Source organism: Australozyma saopauloensis, chromosome 4 (genome assembly GCF_035610405.1).
Source record: "Australozyma saopauloensis chromosome 4, complete sequence".
NCBI lineage: Eukaryota > Fungi > Ascomycota > Pichiomycetes > Serinales > Metschnikowiaceae > Australozyma > Australozyma saopauloensis.
The window spans coordinates 1,278,636-1,297,208 of record NC_086134.1 but is presented as its reverse complement, the minus strand read 5'-3'; the positions used below and the strand labels follow the sequence as shown (position 1 = coordinate 1,297,208).

The following is an 18,573-nucleotide window of genomic DNA, read 5'->3' as shown; positions in this document are numbered from 1 at the left end:
TCTATGTAAAAGCCTAGCTTCCTCATCGATTAAGGACTCCACTCTTGTGTGCCTCCTGATTTATCGTGCTTTTAGGAGATACCCGTCTTGTTGTCCCGGCCATGGTGTAAATGTCCTGTTGGATGGTGCAACCACTGCCTGCTTCATCTGAATCAATACAAGGAACGTGTTCTCTCTCCATTACATGGCTATAAATTCACTGCCATTTTTTAACTTCAACTAATCTCCTACTGGTGATGATATTGATCAATTCCTCCTGTTACAAGTTCCCATTCTTATACACAGGACTTTTCGGGATCAAAACGGCCTTTTCTGTTCTGGAGGCTGCCATTCGGACGCTTATGAATCGAAAGACATCACAAGTCAATGAATATATTTTGATTCTCGTGATATTCTTTAAGGCGCCGCTCAAAACTTTGAAACGAAAGAGTTCTTGAGTCTTGATTTTAGCTCTAGCAAACCTTGGGGATGATTGCTCGACAATTTTGTAAGCAATGAGGGTGCGTGATCATAAGCTTCAGAATTTCCGGTTTGAATTCTACTCTGGAATAGCTCACAATCCATAAAATATTGATAGGTGAAGGGGCTGCGCCCAAAAGAGCCGTTTGGTTGTAGAGAAGGTCACAGGGTCGTGGCGGCCTTTTTGGGCGCACAGGTACGCACGGTGACTTTATTGGAGTTATTTTAGTACCAAATGATTTGTCAAAGTAGCGCCAGTTTCGTGCGCCCTAAGGCGCCGCAAGGTATTGATGAACAAATCTTCTGTTCTGTGTTTAGTTGTGAAGTGACCTTTTAGGGCGCACAAGCTTAAGATTAGAATTTATGAGAACAGATCAAACACAAGTCAATTTGAAACTCTGGTCTCTTGTACATCCGGCCATATCGTGCTGTTTTGACTTTGCTTCCTCGGTGTGTCGGCCACAAAATGAATTCCATGTTGGATGATGTAGCCACTACATACCCCACCCAAATCTAGTTCAACAACTTGATGTTCCTCTGTCTCGTTGATATCAATTCACTGCGATTCTTTGGCTAGAATTAAATTATTTTTGGCTATGCTCTTAATCGTATCTTTATTGACAACGTTAGTATTATTATATACAGGATGTTAAGGACCAAAACGGCCTTTTTTGTTGTGTAGACCGGAATTTGAGAGTAAACTTTGTCGCAATTGAATGAAATTGAGTAAAATGTTCCATTAGCGCTGAAAGCACCTCTCGAGGTTTTGAATCGAAAGATTTTTTGAGTCTTCATTAATGCTGGATGAAACGCAGAGGACAATTGTGCGCAAGTTTTATTAGGGAAGAGGGTGCGTGATCATAAGCTTGAGTAGCTCCAGTTTGATTTTTATTATATATTAGCTCATAATCAATGAAATATTGATAGGTGAAAGGGGTGCACCCAAAAGAGCCATTTGGTCGTCGAGGAGGTCACAGGGTCGCGGCAGCCTTTTTGAGCGCAGAGTTAACTTTAGCGCTTCATTTGAGTGATGAATGGAAGATGTCAATTCATTCAAGTCTTGCGTATCTGGAAAGTCCAGACACGCCATATATTTTTTGCGTCGAAGGGTCAACTTCTTCGTTATTTGCGACACCTTAGTCCCTAGATTCGATTCAGAAAATCTTCTGAAATACTTTTGGGGTGTTATGTTCTGTAATCGATTGATATACCAATCGGTTGATATTTGTCCTTCAAGAGGGGTCGTTTTTCGAGGTCTAGATACACTAATTAGCTCAAAACCAAACGATATTGGACTTCGATAATTTAATCTTGTTATTGATGAGTGTTAGTTAGCAAATTTTTTTTCTAGCGCATTTCAGCTTCATTTTCGTAGTGTGATGTATTTTTAATTTGCGTTTTTCAGTTTTGATGATGATCCATGACATTTCACAATATGTGTAAAAGCATTGCAACAGGTCAAAACTCACAGAGGGTCCCGACACAAAACGAAGTAACCTTACAAAAAGGGACTTAGAGAGTTTCAATCTTTACAAAGAAGCGTTCGGCCGTCCTTAATGAAGGGTCTATAGTAGTTTGTCCTTGATAGACTCCATTAAAGGAGAGATTTGTGCAATCCAGAAATTGCTAAATAGACAAGAAAAATAACAAAAAAAAAAGTAGGTATCATAGTTGATTATTGTATCCTATACATAGAACAAATTAACCGCATGGTAAGACCATGAGAAACACTACATCGCGCCTCTGATTAATCACTGAGATGGTCGAGTTCATCAAGAAGTTCTTGCTCCAAATCATCGAGATCTTTGCCATCACCATCGTCAATTTTAGCCTTCTTAGTATGACTAGAAGCAATTCGAGACGTGTCTTCATCATCAGCTTCTTCAGACAGGCTGTCATCATCCGCTTTTCGTTTCTTTGCACCATAGAGAGTTTTCACAAACAGCATTCCGTTTGAATTTGTTGCGGAATTTCCATCCATATCTTCATCGTCGTCATCGTCTTCATCGTCATTGCTATCATCGTCATCACTAATTCCCGCCAAAAAATCGTCAACCTCGTCACTAGCCTCGTTCAAGTCATATTCTTCAATTGAGCCTAGTGAGTTTGAACGACCACTCATTGAAGCTGTTTTAGGAGGTCCATTGAGCCGTTTTAGCTGTGCATCAAAAGCGTTTTGATACTTCTTTACGTCCGTCTCAGAGACGTACCAGTCAGAATCAGGTAGCGATATCTCGTATTCATCAGAGGAGACAATCTTCCATTGGCTCAAACACGCGAAAAGCCAATCGGGACTGACAACCTTCACTTCTGGAAGAGTTCTTTTCGCAACTCTGACTTTTAATGTAAGACCGGTCTTCATTAGTAACGCATTAGGGTCTCGACAAACAACATGGGTTACCTCTGGGTACACTTCGGTGACTACTTTGATACCAAATTGACGACACCAAATGACGATGTCTGCATCGTCAACATTCATTCCCAACGGCAATATTCCAGAGAAGAGCACAACCAAGCCTTGCAAACATTGCTTCTTAAGACGCGGGATGATGTGAGTCAAGTCAGGTCTTTCCAGGGTTTGGTTCTTGTTAAATAGACCGAGTAGACGGTAATATTCTGTGTGGAACTTTTCAAGAGCAGTCTCAAGATAGACAAGTTCTTTGTCATCATCGTATAATAGATGATCGTTCTCTTCATCTTCCTTGCCATCGCTATCGGAGAGAGCACCCTCGTGATCACTGTGTGTGACTTTGTCCAAGTCATGTTGCAACTTAGCCAACGGCCTGTCATGTTGCTGCTGCTCCACCATTTTGCTGCGGATTTTCAGCTGTTCTACCAATAGATCTTGATTATTTTCGCCACCTCCTAGCAGAAGAATACGGTCCACAGGTGATGACGGTACAGATTCAACACCAGAGGAAGGCGATGGGGATCTGGATTCAGAATCTGACGGGCTATTCCCATCTTGTGTCTCTGCCGTCTCATAAGTGTCACTACCAGTTGTGCCATCAGGTTTTATAGTCTTTTCTGTGGGTTCCAAATCAGTCTCATTGTCTTGTCCAGCTTCTGCCTCAGCTTCTGCAACAGCCTCTAAACGGGCAATAGCCTTTCTTTTCTTTGAGGGGCCTAGTAGTTGGCCGTTTTTCTTTGGCAAGAAGCTCAGATTGATATCACCAATACCCACAAAGAAATCGTAAGGCACAACCTTCACGAGGTTTGCTTCCCACTGCCAGACATCACCACGGTCGTCAATGATTGCAACCATGGACTGATCAACAGGAAATAGACGTTTCAAGTTCTTGTGGGTTAACAGCCCGCTCTCATCTCTACTCAAGATACGGTCACCAAAGTACTCACCAGTAGGATCGATGATGTTCGAGATAGCCAAGGCATAATTTCTGGTGGCCATGGTGTAGATATGAAGTTCGTAAAGCTTGGAAATATTTTTGAGGAATGTTTCAAGGCCCGGCCGGAGTTTGACGTAGTACCAGCATTTGGTAGGGCCAGGCCTGGGACCAGTCCATCCGGGAGGTGCCTGAGGCTCTTCTTCTTCGAGAAAGAAAGAGCGCACATCTGCCACGAAGGGGTAATTTGGATTGGATCGGTCCTGCTGCCATTCTCCTACAGTAGGGTCTACGGTGGCATGAATGACAGTTTGGTCGAGGTCCACGACCAAGATGAGTTTGCGGGCCTCGGCGAGGCGGCTAGTGGCAGTTTGCTCGATTTTCGTAGCCTCCTCAAGGGAAATTCGAAGTCCTGTGTTATCATGAGACATGGCAATTGTGGCTCTGTCCTCGTAGCTAAAGCCAGTGTAATCCTTCTCGTCCTCGACTGATTTGCCGCAGAGAGCACACAATCCGCCGTATTGGACCGTGTGAGCACAAGGCTCATCGATTTGGAAGAGTTCCATGCCACTGTGGGCCACTTCTTCGTTGACGTGAATATCTACGCTGGCCACGCGGCCTTCTACAGGAGATTCAAGAGTGCCGATGCGTTCGACTCGGATTTTCTGGGGGTTTTCGTCCTTGCTGTTGGGATCATCTTGGTAGTCCCAGTACTTGAATTTGAGGAGAAGCGCATGTCTTTCTACATTGTCGCCTTCTTTGAAGTTTATCGAGGTGACTGTCACCGGGAACGGCACAGACAGGGATAGCGACACGGGAGTCATGGTTGTGTTTCTTTAGTATAGGCGATTGGGCCAGGGAATGTCTGTTCTTGTTGGAGTAGCAACGAGGCACGAATGGCAAGGTTAGGACGGAAAAACGTCTTTTTTTTTCGAAAGAATTTGATCAATTGAGTCACAAATACCCCACTCAATGCTGAAAAATGGTCTGTGGGTCGGAATACAACAGCAGGTGGTTACGTAAACAAAACAATAGTTCTTTTGGAGGTACAGACGTGCAGAGAGCGACTTTTTGGGAGAGTTTGGAATTGCAGGCAAAAGAAAATGCAGCAAAGAAATCTAGCTATAATACAGGTCGGGATAGGTGCAGAATTGAAGACGGTGGAGGGAGATCTTTTGTATGGTTGAAGTGGTAGGATTGTGGGAGGTAAGGGTGTGAGGGGTGTGGCTGGCTGAAGAGAACAACGAGGATGAAGTTGGAATTTGGGCTAGAAATGGGCAGTTTTTTGAACGAGAAAATTTCGGTTATGATATGGGAACGCATTTTTTGTAGCTTTGCTTTGTTTGCATGGTGGAGTGTGCTGATCGGATGTGAGACACAGTTTGTCCCGAGGATAATAGTTGAACTATGGCGAGAAATGAAATTGAAATTGAAACTGAAATTGAGAATTATCAATTTTAGAGGATTCTGCTGGAAACCGCATCGTTTCCAACTCGTGATGTACCATGCTTCAACTGGAGCAGATAGAACCAAATGATGTATGAGAATTATTAGGGATATGGGTGGAATAAGGAATGAGAGAAAAATGAGAAACTTGATATTTTGAGGAAAGTAGACCGATGCAAATAGGGCCCTCCAATGTATAGCCCTAGGCCATCTTTCACATCCCAGAACGGCTACTGGTGGCAGGCCAAAGCAAGCTCAACAAAGACACAGAAGTCAACTGAAAATACGCCGAAATTGCAAACACACATTATTTCATCAAAAATATTTATCCAAAGATTATATCCATATCTTACCTAATCCCCTATAAAGCAATTTTTACCCATAGTCAATGGTTACCCGTAGTTACCCGTAGGTACCCATAGTCCATTAATCCAGTCGAAATAAAAAAAAAACACCCAAAACAACCAAATCAAACAAAATTACCACCGCAATATTTGCGCCTGGAACTGCTCCATCCGGCCATGTGCCTATCGTTACCCCCATCTGGATCCCTCTAATTACTTATCTCCGCTGAGTGCCAAATGGGCTTTCCTGCAGTCCCACGTTAACACTCCAAAGACGACCAGTCCCATTACTCTCCCTAAATCGACCCTCCACGGCCTCCAGACCATTTTTCGAGCTCCAGTGCGGAATCCAGCTTCCGCCTTACCTATTCCAGCACATCCGCCGTCCTCTGCTGCCCGCCGGACCCAAGCTCATCGCTCCAAATGTCTATCTTCGAAAAGCTCCGAAGAGATAAAACAGCAGTGTCGGCAGCGTCGCTGAAAACAACGGGCGCCCATATTCGGGAGGGGATCCATAAGGTGACGTCGACGCTCGGGCCCTATGTGAAGAAGGTCATCCCCAACTTCCGGGCGGCTCACTATGCGTACATCATCTTCATGGTGTTTTTCACCTCGGTGATCGTGTATCCGATTCTGGACTTCAGCTACATCGACATCTTGTTCTTGATGGGCGGTGCGTCCACGCAGGCGGGTCTTAATACCATCAATATGAACGAGCTTCGGCTACTGCAGCAGATCATCGTGTATGTGACCACGACACTTACAACGCCCATCTTCATACATAGTTCCCTATTACTCGTAAGATTGTATTGGTTTGAGCGCTACTTCGATAACATCAAGGAGCTGTCCAAGTTGAACTTCCGCATGCGCCGTAATGCGACACTAGCGGCTCGAACCAAATCCATGGACTCCACGGTTCTCAACACAGTCAATAACCAGGGCCTAGGGTTGGCGAACAGCCCGCCGGCAGATAATGTTGACGGCGAGTTGGGGATTTCCGCCGAAAAACATTCGGACTCGAACTCCAACGTTGACCCGATGGACTGTACTGGGCCCCAGTCCTACTCCAATGATACCACCGGCATGGACCCTAAGGAAGAAACCTCGGGCGGATCCTCGTCGCCAGAAAACCATCCAGATAATATCAAGTTCGGCGAGCTTCCGCACCCACGTAGAAGACAGGAGATCGAGCCCTCCGACATGTACAAGTCCATCCACATGCTACAGCATAAACGCAAGAATAGCGTTGCTGATGATGACGTTTTGGTGATCAAGGCTCCCAACGAGATCGAGCGCGATGCGCACACGCCAATTTACACCAAGAAGGCGTCGCCGTTGGCATTCAACCGTACGCTTTCAAAGTGGAAGTTCAGCGACAAGAGGAAGCTGACTTGGCAATCGCTCAAACGCACCATTTCCAACAACTCTGCATATCCGAGAAACAGAAAATACTCCGCAGATGTTGATTCGTTGGAGCTGCCATCAAAGCACCATCTTGACGATACTCGGAACGATGGAGACGACGAGGACGAAGATGACGACGAAGAAGACTTGGGAAATCGCCATCCACACAGTCAATCCAGTTTGGGTGGCTCCAAGAGACGCACTTCTGGTGCTCATCATGATTTAAGCGACGAGGATATGGAGGAAGGTAGTATCTTCTCGGACGATGATATTGCCGTGGAAGATACCGAGGAAGAGAACGAAAATGGGTCGAAAACAGACCTCGACTTCACACAACCTCCTCCAAACTCAGACAGAAAAACGAAATTCCTGGAGCCCTCCATCGACAGACAAAAATACCCATCTCGTCCCTCTGCTAGACACAGAATCAGAAAATGGCGCACACCCATAATATCACGACTCAGCTCGCGCACATTTTCCGAGGCTCGAAGCGACGACGAAGAAGACGGGCTTTCTGATGCATCCGCTGGCGGTATGAGCACAAACTACTTGTCGTGGAACCCTACCATTGGTAGAAACTCCACTTTCGTCGATATGACCGATGAACAGAAAGAGGAACTTGGTGGTGTTGAATATCGCGCCATCAAACTTTTGATCAAGATTTTGGCCTTGTTCTACTGTGGTTTCCATATCATCGCCCTTTGTTTATATGTGGGTTTCATTACTGTCGCCGACTCATATAAAGAAGGTATCCGCGAAATCGGCGTCTCGCCAACCTGGTGGGGTATATTTACGGCCCAGTCGGTCTTCAATGACTTGGGTTTGACATTGACACCAAATTCCATGTTCAACTTCAGTCGTTCGGTCTATGTGTTGGTGTTTTCTTCCTTTTTCATCGTCATTGGTAATACTGGATTTCCAGTGATTCTCCGCTTCATTATCTGGATAATGTTCAAGCTTGCGCGGCCACTCTCATTGTTCAAGGAATCACTTGGATTTCTTCTCGACCACCCACGTCGTTGCTTCACACTTTTGTTTCCCTCCGTGCCAACTTGGTGGTTGTTCATCATTTTGGTTGTTTTGAACGTAACCGACTTGGTCTTGTTCATTGTGCTTGATCTCAACAACAGATATTTGAAAGAGATACCGACCGGCTATAGGATTCTTGACGGTTTGTTCCAAGCTTTCAGTACCAGAACGGCAGGATTCACTGTTGTTGACCTTTCCGAGCTTCATAGTGCCGTCCAGGTGAGTTACATGATCATGATGTATATATCGGTGTTGCCGTTGGCTATCTCGATCAGAAGAACCAATGTGTACGAAGAACAATCCTTGGGTGTGTATGTCCAGAAACACGAACCAGAGGGAGCACCAGATGAGAGCCCTACCAGCTTTGTGGGTGCGCACTTGCGTAATCAGTTGTCTTTTGACTTATGGTTCATTTTCTTGGGACTATTCATCATCTGTGTCGCTGAGGGTGGCAAGGTCAATTCCAGCATCAGATTCACGGTCTTCAGTATCTTGTTCGAGATCATCAGTGCCTACGGTACCGTGGGAATGTCCTTGGGATACCCTGGCCGGAACGAGTCACTTGCATATGAGTTCTCCACCGTGTCGAAGTTGGTGATTATTGCCATGATGATCAGAGGAAGACACAGAGGTCTACCATATGCCTTGGACAGAGCCATCATGGTGCCTAACGATGACATGTTGAGAAGAGACCGGGTGCAAGAACATCATACGTTTGTGCGCGGGAACTCGCTCGACGCTACATCCACTCGTAACTCGAACGCAGACATTTCCAGTGGCGGAGGCGGCATCACCGACAGAATCGGCGAATTGCGCCGCACCATTACTCGGAGAGCCAGTGAATACAGAAGAAACTCGTTTTTCCCAGCACCCACGAGGATTCCTGATGAACTTGCCAACAAGCCTATGATGCACCATCGTCTGAGATCACAGTAAAGGTCCTGTTGAATTAAAAGCCACACTGAAGCCGCATCAAAACAAAAAAAAAAACAAACAAAATTGTTGTTTCTTTTTCTTCTTTTCCTAATATTCTATTTGTTTCACCTCGGTTTTTGGTGTCATGGCTGCAAATCTCACTTACCTTCAGGATATTGTTCCTGCACACAGGACCCGCACTCCGAGTCCCTAAATTTTACTCCAGACTCAGCTCATCGACCTCATCTCCCAACGATACACCGCCCATTCCGCATCTTTTACTTCTCCAAAACCCACTAATCACACACCCACATTACCCGCTACCATGCTCAGACGCCAGGCCAGAGAAAGAAGAGAGTATCTCTACAAGAAAGCCCTCGAGCTCCAAGAAACCGCACAACTAGAAAAAAGACAGAAGCTCAAGGCCACGCTTGCGTCCGGAAAGCCCCTTTCCAAAGAGCTCAGTGAAGACGTCGAGCTCCACAAGAACTTCCGTTACGACGAGAGTGAGCAGGTCGAAATTGACGATGAGTATCTGGCGATGAGCGGAGTTAACGACCCCCGGATCATCGTCACCACATCCAGAAACCCATCCGTGCGTCTTCTCCAGTTCTGCAAAGAGATCAAGTTGATGTTCCCCAACTCGTTGAAGCTAAATAGAGGTACCTACGTCATCCCCGAGCTCGTCAAGTCGTGCACCAAGGCCGCCATCAACGACCTCATTATTCTTCACGAACACAGAGGTGTGCCTACGTCGTTGACGGTATCGCACTTCCCGCACGGCCCATCGGCGGTTTTCACGCTCCACAACGTCAAGTTGAGACACGACTTGCCTAATATGGGCAACATTTCCGAGGTGTACCCACACTTGATCTTCGAGAACTTCACCACCAAGCTCGGTGAGCGTGTGGTCAAGATCTTGAAGCACTTGTTCCCGCCCGGAGCCAAGAAGGATAGCTCCAGAGTGATCACGTTCATCAACAACGATGACTTCATCAGTGTCAGACACCATGTGTACATAAAAACAAAGGATGGCGTGGAGTTGAGTGAGGTGGGACCCAGATTCGAGATGCGTCTCTTCGAGTTGAGACTAGGATTGCTCGACAACAAGGATGCTGACGTTGAGTGGAAGGTCAGAAGATTCATCCGTACTGCCAACAGAAAGAACTATCTCGCAGAGTAAGTTTATATGGTTTTTGCAAAGGATTTACTGTAATACATACGTCATGGACGTTTCTACAAGTAGTTGAATAGTTGACCTTGATAAATGACATAAGTTATAAAATACATTGTTCCGGTGCACAATCTCGCACAGGAAAGAGAAAACGAGGAGTCAACAAAGAATCAGTAAAGAATCAAGCAAGCAGGCAAGACAATAGAGTACGGGACCGCATTAGAAACAAAACAGGACACAGACCAATCAGTGACCGCTGATCTCAGTGGTGCACTGTCTGATGCAATCTGCAACAGAAGTCGAAACCAAGCTTTCGTTGTCCAACTCGTTGGACGAGTGTAGGGAAATAATAGATTTACGTCTGGAAGAGGAGTCTGACAAGGCCGACGAGGAAGCAGGGTAGTAGGTTTCCTGTTCTTCGGAGTCGGACGACTCAGGACTGATGAGGAATTTTTGGGAGTTTTCGGGGTCGTTGGACCGGGACAGTCTTCTGTGCAAATGACGGCCCTTCATTTGTTTTGATAGTTGTGATTGCGACAGTGACAGGCCCGGTGCTTGCGACAGCCCTTGCGATTGGGATTGGGATTGCGATTGCGAATGGGTCGAGTTGGACGTCAACTTGCGCGAGAGCTTGTTGAACGCCAAACCGCTGTTTGAGCTGGAGAAGTTGGCCACACCAGCACCAGCGTTAGAGCCGGTGCTGTGAGCCAGAGTGACACTCATCTTGCGGGCTACAGAGGAACCAATAGTAGGCACCACACCATGACTGTAGGAGTGCATGATCGAGGGTCTGCGAGCAAACTCGTCGTTGTTGATCATATCAGCGTACGAATAGAACGACACCGAGGAACGCGAGGTGCTCAATTTGGGCGGAGACACCGGAGACAGCGGAGACTGGCCCATGGTGCTGGCGCCAGCACTCAAGGCGGCATTCATCTGCGACATGGACTGGACACTATTCTTACGCAGAGGTGTATAAGGTCTACGCAAGGCCATGTTCAAGCCAATGACGGAGGAGTTTCTTCTCAGCGAGTAGATCATCTCCACGTCGTCCAAGTTGGTATCCTTGTCGCTCAAGATCTCCGCAGTGGCATCCAACGCCGGAGGAATGTAGTCCTCCTGTTTGACGTGCGCAGTTTCCTGAACAGAACGCTCGAAGATGTTGCAGTCGGGCGTTTCCGTCAAGGAGTCTGTCTCCATCACGGGCGAGCAGATGGGCGAGCTCAATTGCAACGAGGGCGACTTCAACGCGGTGGGCGACTTGGCGAGGTTGTGTTTCGCCGACGTCTGGCCGGGCGATGTGGAGATGGCCAGAATGGAGGGGCCGTTGGAGTTGTGCGATGCGCCCTTGGGTGCACCGAACGAGAACATCGACATGGGCTTTTTCCCAGCGTGCGCCGTGGCGGGAGCAGTGCTTTCAGCCGCGGCAGAGGTGTTTGGAGCAGAGGCAGCCATAGCGAAAGTGGAGGATCAATGGGTTATGGGTTATGGGTTGTGGACAGAGGCTCTGCAACAGACAGAAACAGTAGCTATATAAACACAAAAGTAAAAGCAAATACAGAAAGGGCGACGAGACGGCTAGAAGTCACCACGGAGGGCTGAGTACGGGCGCGTGGGCTGTGCTAGTCCGGTTACGTTTACCTGGGACAGAAAATATATACACCAGCGGGATGTGAACGGAGAAGCGAACAAAACAGGGGGTCGACTTTTTGGTATTGTCGACGGCTGTGCGGAAAATAAGGGTTTGTGGTTTATCCGGCGCGACAGGTTTGTCCGGGACGACAGATTCGATTCTTGAGTTTGACCAACAAAAACCACGGCCAAAAACGAGCTACGGACGGGGGGAAAACGGGGGGAAAACGGGGCCTGGGGGCGTGGCACGTGCAGCGGACGATCGGAGGCGTTGGGACACTAAAAGACGTTCAAATACGGGCCAATTCCGGGCACTACAAGGAGTGTTTTTCGTGGATGTATGGAGGTATGACCAGAAAATTGAGATCTCCTGGACGAAGTGAGGGAGAGGGGAGATAGATAACTGCGTGCAGGACCGCCCATTGACACAATATTAATAGCGTCGATAGAGGGAAAATAAAATAGGCTTTGGGGGGGGGGGGGGTTATGGGGCCGGAGATAATTTTCTTTGATTTGGGATGGAAATTTGGGGCGCGGTGCTTTTTTTTCCGGCGGTTTGGAGAGCTGTGGTGGATGTATTGTGACTCGTAGTCATGGGTGAGACACACGTAGAGAACATGGACAGAATGAGGGTCTATAGGGTGCGGTCTGTGGATTCGGGGTAATCGGGGCAGGGAGAGGTATGGGATTTATTCATTGAGCGAAATTTGCAGCTTCATCGCTTGATAGACTGCACTGGGTTGTACTAGAACAAGTCTCTGATGGTCGAAGAGAGTTAACTTGTATTGAACAACTTTTCCTCTCTTTTGTTGTGCACATTTCATTTATGAAGTCCATCGTTTCTTCTCTGTTGATCTGGCGATTCCGAATCGTGACCCATCTTTCCGAAACTTGCGTGATAGTGCCCCAATGGACTGGTGTTTCCATTGAGGCCAGAAAAAGCAGAAAAGTCTGGTCTACTTGTTGCTTCCATGTGGATACAATCTACACTCACTGGGACTTCCATAGACTATATGTTTTGGAGGGTTTTTTGTGTCTCTGCCTTATCTAGATGTTTGTTCCTGCAGATGGCCGTAAATGGCTGCAAAGTTTAACCTTATTTTAAATAATGCCGTATTTATACACAGTACCGTACATCAATGTACAGGCACCAGCACGTTCCATGCATTGATGGATTCTATACGCATAACTGAGTTGGGCCATTTCGTAGCCAGCTCTTTTAATGTCAGGAGACAAGAGGAGTATCGGGCAGTTTGGGTATTTTGTTCGGAGGAACGCTTCTGAAGGAGTTTGACGAATTACGAGATGTGGTTGATATTGAAGCAGGTCGTAGTAATCGATGGACAATTTGTGTAACATTAGTCGAATCGCTTCAATATCCAAATCGTGGATGCAAAGATTGATTGTGCTCTGTAATGTGTGAAAGTGATTTCATCACTGTTCATGTTGGAGCACCATACCCATCAGTGCCTGCTCTTTATTCTGGATTATGGACAATAGCGAGTAGGAGTGACCGATTTCGGACTTTATGGTTTCATTTGTAGGACAAGATTACGCACTTTATGATATTATTGGTCCAGTTGTATGAACCACACTTGGACCATTCACCAAAATGAACAATCTACTAGTACCATCCACTCATCAATGATTTACGATCTATTCGCTCAATTTCAGCAAAATTTCTGGAAAAACAATTTCCTCCCATCTTACTGATATCTGTAGCCGCTTTCTTTCATTCTGCTATGTTTCCACGTATATCATGCTGAGAGACACCAGAGTAGTATCCAATTGACAAAACCATCTAAATCAATGAACACTCATTTGAAACAACACCCAAAAATACATAGTTAAAAACAAAATTCACAAGATCAATTACCATATCCACTCTCTTCTGCATCAGACACCACACTGTCGCCAAACCCAACCAAACCCCAACACCCACATTTATCCAGAATCTCAAACAAACACCGTTAAAATCTCCCAAATCCATTTCCACCAAAAACTTCCCGCAAAACCCGAAAATCGCCTCCCCTCCCCTCCCTCATCTCGCATCTCCACATTTACCCCATACTACCACTTCAAATGTCAAGGTCGTCAGGGTTAGACACCCAACCCGAGCCCCGGCCGGAAAACACAGGGCTCGGAATCCTCTCGTTCACTCCGGCCCGTCTTCGCAACAGAGCGATGACCATCGAAGACTTCAGCATCTCCTCAGTGGAAGGATCGAAGCCGTCCTACCAAAGCGAAGAATACGCAATGCGTGAGGACTGGGAAACCGTCACATGGGTGTTTTCCGACATTCTCCAGAGTCTCCTGGCCAAGGAAAAGGAGAACCTGCCGGTGGTGCTCACCAAGGGCCAACAATTGATCAAAATGTTGGTGGACCATCCGAACCTCAAACACGAGATTGTGCTTGAAAACGTGATGCTGCGGATCCTGTTCATGCTCTACGATGCCAAACCGCTGCTCCGCCTGACTGCGTACCGGATCTTGCGCCATGTTCTCGCGGGAAGGGAAACGGTGGCTCAGTTGGTGCAACTGAAGCTCTTGGTGAACATCACGCTCTCGTTCCTGACCCAAACGCCCGAGATCGAGAAGTTGGAGGCCTTGAAGCTTGTGCGGGCAATCGCGGATATTCCTGAGGGCGCTAGCCATCTTTCTGTAGGCGTGATAAAAGCATTGGTGGTCCTAATAGAGCACGAGGGTGATGAGAGCTCTTCTCCGTCTGCGCTGGAGCTCCGCCCTCTGAAGACGTCGTCCTATTCGCTACTGAACGGCTCGCCCGCTTCGCTTCTTTGTAAAATGTGTGTAGAGACGCTCTGTGAGCTACTTCTTTTAAATCCTGAGTTGGTGTTCCAAGGCGGAGGAGTGCGGTTGTTGATCAACCTCATCGTCTCTGCGCTGTCAGAGGTTTCTGCCACGTGCGTGCTCACGCTCTTATCGGTTCTCGACCTTCCACAAGCCCGCATTCTTCTTCGTGGAGGTTCTGACCTAGACTCACTCTTCTCGGTATTTGACATGTTCGAGGATGATGATTCGCTCGGGACAGCGCACGAGAGTGCGAAATTACACAAGCGCGCCATGGACATGGCGTTTCTTCTCTCCGTGCTCATGAAGACCTGGACTGGTATTCTTTTCTTCTGTCACGATGATCTCTCGGGCTTCAAACTCCTTTTAATGAACCTCAAAAAGAAGAACTCCCGCCTACGCTCGATCATAATGGATCTTCTAATGGACGTCTTGCGTCTCAAAGTCGTGCCTTGGCTCGAGAGCTCTAAGTTGGGCTCCATCATTAAACGCTTCACTCTGTTCATGGAAAATAACCATCTGAACAATACTTCAACCACATTTGAGTACATTCAGTTGGCCACTAGGACGACGGAAGGGAATATTCTAGCTCACCATAGGGGCTTGATTTTGAAGATCCTTATCAATTGCAATATTCGGCAGTTGCTTTTAGTCATCCTCAACGAGGAAAAAGACCAAGCGATCATTGACCAGGCTACATTCCTACTAACAAAAATATATGAGATGGCCGTCGACTACCTACCTCCTGAGTTCTATCGGGATTCCTTGCTTGGCTCTGCGGATGAGCCCATTTCCATCAACGCAATAACGCAGATTCAGTCGACAACTTATGCTCAGATGCCCAATATCCCAAAATCAAAGCGTACTGTGATTCGATCACACGTTCGCGAAATGGCTCAGGAGCATCGTATCAATTTGAACGATTCTGCGTTCAAGGGTCTTCTCACAACCTCCAAAACATTACACATGAAGGAGTTCATTGATTGGAATTGGACTAGTCTCTCACAGTTATTCCAGGGCCCAATCAGGAACCCACAAAGATTTGCGGAAATACAGGAAAAGGCCCCAAAGCTTCTCAAAACATTCTTTTCATTTCTTCGCCCTTTCAAATATCGCTTTGGTCAGATTCCTCTTCAGTATTCACCCAAGTATCCAACGCTCAAGAATCCCAAAATTGTCATCTATGTGGCTAGTCAACTCATAGAGTCCCTTCTCACCTTTGATGAAGGTACTCAGTACCTCGCTTCGACGAAATTAATGGCTCAACTCGCCGAGATACTAGCACAGGTTGACCCTTTCAGCGGCATAACCTCTGACGATCCAATTCTATCGGAGCTACGTTTGACTTCTACCCTTTCGATCGGGTACGTAAAATTCTTGGGCATTCTATCTGGCTCATGGAACGGAATTGGCATTTTGGAACAGTGGCAGCTCCTCCATTTGATGAACGACATAGTTGAAAGCAGTGCCACGATAGAGACCAACAACCACCTTATTTTCAATTTGCTCAACAATCTCAATTATTCTCTAGACAGTCCTGTACGGCTTCTTCTAGCAAAAGCTATGGACGTGTCGAATTTGCGAATCAAACTCTTCGTCCTAAACCAAGTTTTGCCTCCGTTGCTTTCCAAAAGTGAGACAGAACTCTTTGTTATTGACATATTGGTGAGTCTCTTGTGCGATGAAAATCACGACGTTGTCACGCTAGCAATAGAAGCATTGTTTGATTTTTATATTGTGAATGAGAATACTAGCAAAATGGACGTTCTCGTTGATTCGCAGCCCAGCGTTCTTGTATTAGAGAAGAACAGGCATGGGTCTGAATTGCTCTTACATTTTTGCAAGACATCGAAAGGATTCAACTATCTCAAGAGGCTCGGTTACATAGATCAGAAGTTCAACGACTGTGTTAAGCAATTACGCACCTTTGAGTATCTTGACCAGATGGAGAACACGATTCAACAAGTTTTCTATCCATATCTCGAACTCAGCCAGAGGACCAAAGATCTGCGCCACTTTTTCCATTATTTAGCTTCCACAGAGGAGGGCTGTGCCTTCTTCAAGCATCACTTGCAACTATTGGACAGTATACTTCAAACAATTCGAAATCTCAGCGTGAAACTTGGGATAATCGAGGGTGAAACCATACCAAAGCTCATCAAATCCCCCATTGCCTCGTCAATGACGCTTCAGAGCTTGAATACAACTGACAGCGAGGACGGACGTGAATACGCAGAAGTGTTTCAGGATGAAGATGGATCCTTCCACCAGAGTCGAAGTGATATCAACATTCGGCTCAACGAGTCATCCTTGGAAGCCAACGCAGACTCTGCTGCCGACGAGAGAGATTACCAATTGAAGCAGTTGAAGCAGAATATGTGGATATTGGGAGAAATTGCATCGGCGGAGTATGGCTTTCAGCTTTTGGACCCGTCGTACAGTATCTTCATCACCGAGAAGCATATTGCAGAGGTAATCGTGACGATGTTCAATACTGCCAGCCACTGGCAGTTTCGCGGGCTAGCATTCTTTTTGCTTGGAATGATGGCCGCTACAGAGGAAGGCGTGGAGATTCTTGACGAGCTCAATTGGGTTTCTGTCAATTCAACAACCAACGCTTCCATTTCACTCGCATATCCAGCGACAATGCAAAATGGTTTCTTTCTCAGCGAAAAGACGAGTATTCTGTCCTTTGACGACGAACTGATCTTGCGATTGCAGAACAATTTATACGTGGACGAGGATATTAACTTTGAAAGCAACCAAGAAATGGACAACAAGGTTTTGACCCTCATCAATTATCTCAGCTCTATTTTGGGACGCATAGAGCGCAAAGCTCGCGAGGAGTTGACTAAGCTCAAGACCGAGCATCCCCTGGTCTTTGACAACGCCAATCTCTTTCTCAAGGTGGTCAATCTTGTCGAGAAAGGCAGCTTCAAATACCGGATCCGAGTGTTTGTTTTCGGGTTGTTCGATTCGCTCGCCATTCTCGAGGATTTGGTCAAGCGCAAACGGAAAAACTCGTTCATGAAGCGGCAACCATAGAACACAACACACACGACACAGAACACTATAGACATAACAATGGCATAACTTCAATTCATGAGATCGTATATTAGTAATTACTCTTTCTTCTTCTTCCGTTTGGGAAGAATCGAGGACACTTCTGAATCTTCCCTTACACCCCGAGCCTTGATGTCTGCGGGCTTGAACTTCGACACCACCAAGTGAGAGAAGTTGCGGCGCGCCCATAGCTCGACTTCCTGCGGGTTCATTTCGGCATTGTCCAACTCATCATCGGGTAGTTCTGGTATAAGTTCATCTACTACAAGGTCTACGCCGTAACTCTGCCCAACCTGAATCTCTGCAGGGTCGGTCTCGTCGGCCATCTGAACCACCGGTGTAAGCACATCTTTCAAAGATGGATCAAATAGTATAAGGTTCTCTATTCTGGTTTTGTCTACAGGCATAGTTTCTGTATCAAGAACGTCATGTGTTCCGTCATCGAACAAGCGGAGATAGTCAATCAAAGCATTGACCCGTCTCTTGTAGTGATAGAGCGTCTGCCTCTGCACCTTTTCCGTCAAATGGAGCGTTCGGGAGCGCAGATATGCTGCATCGAAGTGTTTGAGCAAATCGTCGTAGATCTTGTTGTAGTCGACGTACTCGACCTCTTTTTCCAACGCATACCGTGTCTCATCGTCCGCTACTTTTGTTTCCAGCACTTCCAGCAGCATTCTGGGACGAGACGATGATTGTGTGGATGAAGAAGAAGTAGTAAGTTGAGTATTGGAAAATGTGGGGTAGAGAGATGAGTTTGTGGAGAAACAAAAGGGATTGTAGAAATATATGGGAGTTGAATTTCTGAGGAAATTGTGCTTTTTGCGTGGGTATGTGTATGCTATAAGTGTTAATGCATTGGTTGGTTTTGGATGTAGTGAGTACTACAATGACCACATACAAGATTTGAGCACGTGTTGTAGAGGCAAGTTCGATGGAAATGAATTTTGGAATAGTT

General features: G+C 46.4%; 6 protein-coding genes across 6 annotated transcripts; 3 read left to right on the top strand and 3 right to left on the bottom strand.

Moving 5' to 3' along the window:
• Positions 1–2,206: 2,206 nt before the first annotated feature.
• PUMCH_003619 (uncharacterized protein) lies at positions 2,207–4,627 on the bottom strand (the record flags this gene model as incomplete). The annotated part of the gene is made up of 1 exon (XM_063022581.1): positions 2,207–4,627. The coding sequence occupies one exon, from the start codon at positions 4,625–4,627 to the stop codon at positions 2,207–2,209; it is 2,421 nt and encodes an 806-aa protein (XP_062878651.1).
• Positions 4,628–6,016: 1,389 nt separating this feature from the next.
• Positions 6,017–8,962, top strand: PUMCH_003618 (uncharacterized protein; the record flags this gene model as incomplete). Its single annotated transcript, XM_063022580.1, has 1 exon — positions 6,017–8,962. One exon carries the CDS (start codon positions 6,017–6,019, stop codon positions 8,960–8,962), a length of 2,946 nt encoding a protein of 981 aa, XP_062878650.1.
• Positions 8,963–9,266: 304 nt separating this feature from the next.
• PUMCH_003617 (uncharacterized protein) lies at positions 9,267–10,124 on the top strand (the record flags this gene model as incomplete). Its single annotated transcript, XM_063022579.1, has 1 exon — positions 9,267–10,124. One exon carries the CDS (start codon positions 9,267–9,269, stop codon positions 10,122–10,124), a length of 858 nt encoding a protein of 285 aa, XP_062878649.1.
• Positions 10,125–10,361: 237 nt separating this feature from the next.
• PUMCH_003616 (uncharacterized protein) lies at positions 10,362–11,570 on the bottom strand (the record flags this gene model as incomplete). Its single annotated transcript, XM_063022578.1, has 1 exon — positions 10,362–11,570. The coding sequence occupies one exon, from the start codon at positions 11,568–11,570 to the stop codon at positions 10,362–10,364; it is 1,209 nt and encodes a 402-aa protein (XP_062878648.1).
• Positions 11,571–13,829: 2,259 nt separating this feature from the next.
• Positions 13,830–17,600, top strand: PUMCH_003615 (uncharacterized protein; the record flags this gene model as incomplete). The annotated part of the gene is made up of 1 exon (XM_063022577.1): positions 13,830–17,600. One exon carries the CDS (start codon positions 13,830–13,832, stop codon positions 17,598–17,600), a length of 3,771 nt encoding a protein of 1,256 aa, XP_062878647.1.
• Positions 17,601–17,677: 77 nt separating this feature from the next.
• Positions 17,678–18,292, bottom strand: PUMCH_003614 (uncharacterized protein; the record flags this gene model as incomplete). Its single annotated transcript, XM_063022576.1, has 1 exon — positions 17,678–18,292. The coding sequence occupies one exon, from the start codon at positions 18,290–18,292 to the stop codon at positions 17,678–17,680; it is 615 nt and encodes a 204-aa protein (XP_062878646.1).
• Positions 18,293–18,573: the final 281 nt, after the last annotated feature.